General features: G+C 43.3%; 1 protein-coding gene across 1 annotated transcript in view; it reads right to left on the reverse strand.

The window, feature by feature from the left end:
* BPTF (bromodomain PHD finger transcription factor) overlaps positions 1-8,795 on the reverse strand; it is a 42,790-nt gene extending 33,995 nt beyond the window's left edge. Inside the window, 3 exon segments of the mRNA XM_072351756.1 lie at positions 8,015-8,351; positions 8,399-8,486; positions 8,488-8,795. Of these exon segments, the coding sequence (XP_072207857.1) occupies positions 8,015-8,351; positions 8,399-8,486; positions 8,488-8,657 (595 nt within the window). The 5' untranslated portion in view covers positions 8,658-8,795.
* Positions 8,796-9,639: the final 844 nt, after the last annotated feature.

Raw genomic sequence — 9,639 nt, forward strand, 5'->3', positions numbered from 1 at the left:
GAACAGAATCAGCTACAAGCCAGACAATGTAAAACAATGTTTCAGAAAACCAGAGGCCAGACGTTTCCATTACAGAAGCAATGGGTCAGCATCACCTGCCTATGAAAATACATTTCCAGGTTTAGTATAGTTTGAGTTCTGCTGAAAATGAAAGCGTGCTTGTGTGACTGCCTTTCAGTTTGCTGCTGCACGTATCGGTGGAAAGTGTTTGACCACAGCAAACACAGCAAAACATAAGAGTTTCACAAGCAGGCAGAAGGCATGCATTCCTATAGCAAGAAATGTCCAGATTTAAACCCAAGTTTTCTTGGCTGTATGTGCACAAAACAAAGCCAGCTTAACTAAAAGCCTCCAAAATACAATACACATTCAGATGACATTATATTAAGGTCCTGGAACTTCCTTCAGTATTGCAGGATGGTATAAGACCAGACCCAGTAAGAGGTCATGCAAGGCATCACAGATATTCCAGAATCATCTTACAGCCCACATGCCACAAAAAGCTGGCAGAGCTTTAAAGTAGGATTCTTCAAGTGTCCACAATTTTAGCAGAAAAAAATATTTGGTCTCTCACATAGTAAAAGTATAGAAGAATCTGCCCTTGAAGAAAGCAAGTAGAAAGAATGATGGCCCTGATTTGCCTAAGCGAATCAGAATCAACAACAAAAGACCCAGAAGCCCACCAAGAACAAGTTTCAGGCAGATAAGCTACAACAAATGAACAATGCTGAAAGAAGCTACCACTTATGTCCTCTCATTCCTAGAGATTTTCTACTCCAGGAACAAAATCACAATTCCTTCTTACACGTTTTCATCCTTCACTGAAAAAGCAGACCAACCAACCCGTCTTTTTGGTGTCTCTTTCACCAGGGGGAAAAAACCAACAAACAACCACTGATATATTTATGTTACGTCAGAGGAAACAGCAAAAAAGGAAACTTAAAGTAAGGCATTCCTACTGTTTCATGAAAGCATTCTTAAAATGCCCTCTAATAATTCCTTTTGAAAAGGAAGCATAGTGGCTCAGGTAGCTATGGAACAAATGCTATCAGGACTCAAAGTACATCACTAAATACCATAATAAAGTATTGTACTTTGGTGCAAGCACAGTGTAGTCAGCTGACTGTATTATTCACACGACTCTCCACCTCCCATATGAAACATCCTACACACTTTCATGTTTGCATTGGCACACAGCAGACATTTCAGAAGTAATTATAGTATCTAATAGGTTAAACAATAAGGAAAAAGATTGCATTAGAAAATGCACACCTCATTTGTGAATTTGGCATTATGCCCCATGGCATACAGCACAGTCGCTACACCTTATCACTCAACATTCCCACTCTGTACTGTAAAATCACACACCCTACCACATTCAAGTCTGAGACAGAACAAAGACCGAATATATCCACTTCTGTTCCATCAAATTCCACAGTTTTATTGTGAAGGGTAAAAACTGATCTGCCAGTAGCCTCCTGCTGCCACGACTGGACTATTTACAGCATCCAGAGCATCTTGAGTGTCTTAGCACATTTATCTAACATATACTTCTTTTAAATCACACTCCTTCACTAGTTGTCTCCAACAAAGTGCAAAGTAGTCTGCAGTAATTGCCTCTCCCTATTTGGAATTCTCTAGTTGAGGAGCTGCCTGTAATTAAGATTAAAGAGTAAACAATTTTACTCTCATGGTACATTTAATTATAGATATTGATAATTGTAGTCTACACTTACCATAATCTATTAAAATAATTTATATTACAAGTATTCAAGGAGAATACACTCATGATATTTGAAAGACACTGAAGTTGCTGAGCTGGTGAAGTCCATTCAGTCTATTCAACTTCATTTAAACACTGACATTTTGAAATTTAAAAATGAACAGAAGTCAAAAAGGAGCAAAAAACTTGTCTCCATTTACAGACTGAAAGCCTGCACCCCTCAGACCTACTATACATTAACACTTGGGAATATGGAACTTAAAAATACTTTCCCCATCTTTAACAAATCTTCTGTTTCATGTAGCCAGTTTTAAAACAGTATTTGAATAAATCATTTGCATCAGGGGCCAAAACATAAAGGTTATATTGTGACAAAATGTGACACTTTCTGCACTTCAGTTGTACGCTGATTGCCTTACACATGTAGGCTAACAAAAAAACAGAAAAAACCCAGTTTTGCCTCAACTCATTTATGTTATTTACCCCTTCACTCCTGATGGACAGTACTAGGAAACACAGCTTTCAGCCCAATGGTTTTTCAAGTAATGGACTTGAGGATAAAGGTCCTATATGAGAAGTATTCTGCCTGAATCACTGTTATGTTTAAACAGGGAGAGCAGTAGCTGCATTGTTATGACCTTGCAAATAAACACTGACTCCAATATTTCTTGGTTAGAAAGATAACAACAGTTCCAATTCCTCTTAAAACTTTGCCTTCTTCACAATTTCTCAGCATCAAGGCTACTGCGTAGAGCTTCTGTTGGTGACTAAGGTGGAGAGAATAAACTTGGTAGAGTATAGGGGGCACAGAGACTGCAGTTTCACATATTCCAGTAATCTGTCACAGAAGGAGAAAAAAAAAATAGAACAAAAAACCTCACAGGCACACAGCACAGAATTGATGCCAGCAAATGAAAGGGTTCTCAATTCATCGTAAGAAAGAAGATTGAATTTTGGCTTCAAATTCCACAGTTTAAGTCAAACCATGCTATTCCCATATAAAAAGTCCATCTTTAGTAAAATAGAACTGAGTTAGACTTGTGTCTCAGAGCATGAGTCACTACAGAAACCTCCCAACATAAAGACCAATTGGCAATTACACGATATCCTGATGCACGAGCTTTTAGAGAAGACACCCTCTGCTATGTTTTACTTCCTCCTAGAATGTCTGGCTTTTCTAAACCTACAGCCTTATTTCTGTTCAGTTTTAATACAAATACAAAATCAGACATCTCCCACCCATATACTAGTCTGCATCATTCAGATTTCAAATGGGAATGCACAGCAACACAAGTTCTTGCTGGATATCACTGAGAAAACTTAAAATGTTTGATAAAAATACTAAGAAAACTTTTTGAGTGGGTTTTTTTGGTTTTTTTCCCCTCCCTTTCTCTCAGCAAACTGGATACAGCCACATGTTGGCCACAGCAATATCCAAACCAGTTCCTTAATTAAAAGTCAACCACTTGGGAAAGTATTTGCTCAGCTGACACCAGAGTGGAAAGAACTGTACAGTGAAAGTGAATCAGTTTAACATAAAATAAGAATTGTTTAAGAGAAGCAGTAACAAAAATCAGAATTATTTTTCTTAGGATGGGCGAAATTTTTCCAAGCACTTTTTTCCTTTTGATATGACAACCAGAATGTTTCTAAGATTCAGGATAATCTCTTTCAGAACAGGATGCCTTTGTAATACTATTATAAGCACAGCTCCAATACGAATATTGCTTTGCAGCAGTCACACCTAACTGAAAGTCATTTGGTTGGAAAGAGGAAAAGCCAACAAGGTAAACTTCAAATCTAAGGCAACATAAAAAATGAGACACACCAAGCATCACCAATGCTTTGGGAGCTGAATCACAGATGAGAAAATAATTGGTTATAAGACAAGATCCTTAGAGCACCTCCCTGAGTGCACTCGAGTCAGAAATTCTCAACACCTGCTCCTGAGCTAAGGATGGCCACCACCTTTTGTACTGAACTACGTCTTCATGCTCTCCACAAACTGGACTGAAAGCTTCTCTGGTGGTTTATTGTTTCATGTGGTACATGTGTTGGTATACTTACATATCAAACAGTTCTCTAATTTTATACCAACATTTTAGTTTTTCAACATTAGGATCAGCAGTGCAATGTCAGCAGGAGCAAAGAACAAACTATCTCTGTACACTAAAGCATCGTTTTAACACTTGAAGAATGAGTGCAAGACAAGCAGTCAATGGAATTCCACATTGTTATCCTGAGAAGTATTCAGTCACATTTCTTTTGTCCCTCGAACCCAGGCAAATTAAAGGAAAAAAAATAAATAAATAATAGCAGTACTACCAGACTAGTTTTACATTCTGACAATTTCTTAGCTGGGACACACTCAAGAGAAGCTATAACTAATTTCACAAGTTAGTAAGCTCTAGGAGCTCCCCCTAAAGCCCCCACCTACCCACATCATGCTAGTTCTATGCAACACAAAGGTTGGTCAAGAAATTTTACTGCAAATCTATAAAAAAGACTGCACTCCATATTCATCTGCAGTACATCAAATTATTTCACTATATTTTCACATGTACACTCCTTGATAATAGTATTTGCTGCACAGAATCGCTTAGAGAAATGGCTGATGACAAAGTGCAAATCTGCATGACAATACAGCAGTATCAGACACTAATTTGACCCATGCTATTTCTCTGCTAGGACTTGAACTTGCCTTCTGTATCTTTTATGACTTGCTGGCTGAGCTAGCTACAGTTCCTCCAGTTAGCATATCAAAGTTTAAATCCCTAAATCGTAAAATAAGAGCATGCCAGATGTAGAGAGCAGGTGAGATGTTTGGGAGGCTGACAAATCCTCTCGCACAGTAAACAAGAGGCTGCATATCTTACCATTGTATCTCCATCCGTGCCTCCACTTAACTCTTTCTGAGCAGGAAAGTCTGCTAAAGTGTAACATTACTACCGACAGAAAACGTAGCAACTAGTTTCCAGTTAAATTCTTTCACCCTGAAGATCAAAGCTCTCTGATGAAACAACTAATTCACAAAAGCGACAGTCAGTCACTGTAATGCTCACAGCCCATCAATACCCATCTAAAGAAATTAATACATCTTACATGACAGATCTTTTGACTTGCATCTTCAGTCTTGTGCATTAGCTCGTTAGACAGGATGATCATTTCCTTAGCCAAAATCTAGATTCCAAGCTTTAGATAATGAAAAAAAAAAAGCAAACAAACCTCCAGAAAAAAAAAAATATAAATAAAAATAAAAAAAAGATTTCTAAGCATCTTGATTAAGATTTTCTTTAAAATTCCAATATGCATGGAAAACAGCTCAATTGTGATGAGCCTAAAGGTTTGCTACAGCAAACAGGTAACCATAAAAATGCTTAGTGAGTAGATAGATGGGATACCTGTCCACAAAGTACATCTGCCTTCTGGGGATAAATGAATAACAGAAAAAACACGAATCCCCCCACCAAAGGCCAATTCTTTAATGCTTTAATAACTTTAAGTACGCCATTAATAATCACGATGCTGAAGGCATTTTTACTATTCCAAAGATTGTGATTCTCTAAGTACTTTTATAATAATAGAGTAATAATTATTCAAGTTTGAGACATACTATAATACCACAGTAGAGCACAAAAATCATGCCTTACTTGGCTAGAGACATTGTACTGTGTTCTTTTAAATTAACTGTTAAGAATATAAATAAGAAAAAAAATGTAGGAAGTCTGCCACCCATTTAAGTGGAATGTCATTTAAATGCAAATCTTGGTTAGTAGGACGGTTTGGTTCTTACTGCAGTTTTCAATACTCTGCTCTACAAAATGAACTCTTCAGCCCTGGAGACTACATCCTGGTTGTTATATTTCAGGCTGCATGTGATCCAGAAGAGATAAGTAGAGAACAATTGTACATCACCTCATCTAAGAGAAGAACTGATGGGCACTGCATGATTCTGTGGTGCTGACTAAAACAAAGGAGATACTCCTCCAAGTTCTGCTGTTAAGCACAGGAACTTTGTCACTGTACGTTAGAATCTGTATTACTTGAAGATAAATATACGAAAAGTAAAAAGGTTTGAAGAGCAAAAGAGAAATTCTGGCCCAGCATGCACCTGGATCAAAGAGCGCTGGAGCCTGAAGGCATATCACTGTGTGCCTGCCCTACTCTTTGGGTTTTGATGGATCTTTTCCTTGCCCATAAAAAACTGCTCTAACATTAAGGGTGTCTTCCTGGATTCCAATAAGATGGAGATTTCAATTAGTGCCATCACTGTGCAACACATTCACAATGCAGGTATTTGTTCAAGAGAAACAAGACACAGACTGAATGAAAAGTTTGTACCTTCCTCTTTGCAAAGGAGGGGGGAGAGGCCTTTAGGCCAACACTGAACTAGTGAGAACCGCCAGGAAAAGCCTAAACAACATCAACATTTTAACCATCAACCACACTGTGTTAAAAAAGCACCTACAGATGAAAATGCTTAAACTTTAGAAATAAATTACCTTGACCAAGTGAAAAATACACAGCTAAATCAGAGAAGAGTTTTCTGATGCACTTAAATACCACCCACAACCTGCCTCTGCTTGCACACAGTAAAACACACAGAGGCATCTTGCTATTTGCCAGAATTCTTAAGTATATTTCAAAAACCTGAATACACCCATACTTCCCAGAACTCACATTAAACCTGGATGATCACATCAAAAACACCTTCCTGACCTAGGCAATTAACATCAAAGATTCTTTCCCTGACAAAAACACCCCCCAAATAACAAGTCACTAAAGTGAACAGAAAACTAAGATGTCAGGAAAGTGCTATTTTTTTTTCCCCTTCTGTGAAGCAATACTTCAAACTTTGGTAACATATTCAAAAAAATTCCATTTCACTGCAGGACAACTGCAACAAATAAACCAGTATTAACACCTTAAAATACATCTCTTATGTTTAACTCATTTAGTAATATATGTATTTATTTGAATTCATTTAAATTCTTAAGTATATGGATATAGACTTTTAACAAGTAGGTGTCCTCATGGTTTTTTAGGACTCTAATAGTCATGTAATGGGCTGATACCAGTGACCCCCTAAAATAAAACTAAATGACACATTTAATAGTCAGTACTTCACCTTAAAAAAATAAAAAATCAGCTAACTACTCAAAACTACATCTAAAACAAAAAACTCCAACATAAACTCCCCTTCCAAATTGGCCACTGTTTGCCATCCCGTAGCCCAATTCAGAAACACTCCTAGGTTACACCTAAGTTTAACTACTTTCCTGGTATAGAGACTTTAAAGAAAACATTCTAAGCTTGAACTCTGTTCTGGAATGAATTCAAATAAATTTAAAGTGCTTAAGATAAAGAATTTTTGAAGCTTGAAACCTACGTACCTAGGGAACTCGTTAAGGACAACCAGACGTACAGCCCTTAAAAGAAAAACTGAGCCCAAATCTGTCACTAGAGGTTTAAAAAACCTAAATGCAATCACAAAGACATTTAAAAAGCTTTAACTCAAATGCAGGCTCTAAAGGTTGCCACATCTTGAAATAACTGCAGGATTTAAAACTCAGACATTTGACTCAACCTCCACCTTTTCATCTCTGTGCCCTATTAAGTAAAACTAGGTTTACACCCTTGCAATGAGGCCCTGTGCACTTTTCCCTAAACTATAACAATGCAATCTCCATTTTGAACAATGCACCTCATTTCCCTCCTTGGAAAGCTTGTTTTGTCTTAAAGACAGTAAATGCTGATTCCAGTTATACTCTGATTTTGAGAACTTACACATTTCCAATGCTTATGGCTTTTTTAGGCCACTTAAAGTTGCATGTGCTCTTTTCTACATCAAGTTACATTTGCAAGCACAAGCCATCCTTTGCTGCATATATTCAAAATGACCCCTTTGCAAGGCACGCATCTCATTTCCCTTGTTTTTAAATAGTAAGCGAATGCTCCATACACTTCTGACATTCTTTGCAACACGTTCTGGTGTACCACACAGTTCTGCAGCAGTCAGAATCTCCATGCATATTTGCAAAGCGCCCCTTGTTCCAGCATGTACTTCCTTCCTTCCCTCCCCTCGCTGCATCTGTAAGCACGTTCTAATGTCCTCCGCACCTGTGGGGCTGCTAGGAGTTAAGCTGCATACCCCTCACCCCTGTGAGTGCTTGTGGGCATCCCTTATGGATAAGGATGGGAGGAAGAATGCATGCGGATTGGGCTTGCAAACCTAAAGGGAGCGTGTGTGCTGCCCTGGGCTGGTGCGAGTTTATCCCGCTGACTCTCTACCTGGGGTGCTGCTGTAGGTGCTGTGGCTCCTGAAGCTGCTCTCAGTGCAATAACTGGCATCGTCTTCATCCTCCATCTCTTCGGGGTAGTCAGAGTCGTCGTCGTCCTCCTCCTCCATGATCTCCTCCTCCTCTTCCTCCTCAGAGTCCTGGTTATCCTCGGGGTCTGCCTCCTCTTCCTCGTCGGACACCATGCTCTCCTCCTCCTCTTCGCTCTCATGATCATCGTACACCACTTTGCTGATGCTCCTCCTGGACGAGGCAGCCCTGCCTTGGCTGTTGCAGCTGCCTCCTCCGCCTCCTCCCCCTGCTCCTCCAGCCCCGGCCCTGCCCCTACCCTTACCGCTGCTGCCTCCCCCACCAGGGGTGCTGCTGCTGCCGCTGCCTCCCTTCCTCTTGCTGCCCCCCCTGGGGGAGACGGCGGCGGAGGAAGAGGCCTGGGCAGCCCCGGCCCCCTTCTGCTTGGGCCCCGCCGCCGTCTCCGCCTGGGCCGAGCTTGCCCACCTGCCGCGGCTGCTGCCCCGCTGCCGGGACCTCAGCCCCCCGATGGGGCCCGCCGCGGAGGGCGGAGCCGGGGAGCTCGCCTGAGCGGTGCCCGCCGCCGGCTGCTGCTGCTTGGGCGGCCTGCCTCGCCGGCCCCGCATCTCTGGGCGCTGGCCGAGAGGGGGAAGGGAGGGGAAAGGAAGGCTCGGGAGGGCGCTCGGAGTCCGGACAGGCGGCTACGGGGAAGCTCCCCCCCCTGCGAGGGATCCGGGCCGGGGAGGGGGGGCCGCCGAGCTGTGAGGGCCGAGGGCTCAATCCGAATTGCCGGCGTCCCGCTCCGGATCGCCACCGGCCGCCATCTTGTTTCTTCGTCTCTGCCTCGGCTCGCTCCGCTCTGACTGGGGGAAGCGGCGGCGGCAGCAGGCCCCGAGCGCCTCACGTGACCGGCCGCGCCCGCCAGCCGCCGCCAGGGGGCGCAGCAGCCGCCGGCCTCGAGTGCCATGTTGGAGTCGGCGCTCGGGGGCGACTCTGCGCCCGACCGAAGGGTCTCCCCGCTCCATCGCTGCCCCCCGGCCGCTCCCTCAGCGCCCTCTTTGCCGCCGTCCCCTCACACCGGGACTGAGCCCCCCGACCCACAACCACCTGTCACGCGGCGCTGTCCCGGCACGCCGCCCACCACGAAGCTGCCCTCAGTCCCGGACGCTCCCGGGGCTCTCCGCCGCTCTCCCTGACCCGCAGCTGAAATTGCCCCGAGGCCGCTGATCCCGGGGAGGAGGCTGCGAGTCCGTCTCAGACTCACCGTCTGTCAGCGCCCGGATAAAAACACCCGTTACCGGTCCTCGATCGCCTCGCGCCCTCAGGGGAGGCTCATCGTTCCACGTCCCCGGGACGGCTACGAGCGCGGGTAGGCGACGGGCTGCGCCCACCGCTGCGGCCTGAGGGGGCTCAGCTGCTCCTTCCACCGGGACTCCTCAGGGCGGGCTCCCCTCAGGGCAGGTTCCCCCCTCCCCATCCCTCCGGGGTTGACAAACTTCCTCAGCCCAAACACCCACGTTCCATATTAAAATCCCGGACTTTAAATCTTCCCCCTTTATGCAGAAATTCATATGCTTTTACAGCTCACCATTACCTTGCTGCCCTTTG

This window comes from Excalfactoria chinensis, chromosome 17 (assembly GCF_039878825.1).
Source record: "Excalfactoria chinensis isolate bCotChi1 chromosome 17, bCotChi1.hap2, whole genome shotgun sequence".
In the NCBI taxonomy this organism is placed as follows: Eukaryota; Metazoa; Chordata; class Aves; order Galliformes; family Phasianidae; genus Excalfactoria; species Excalfactoria chinensis.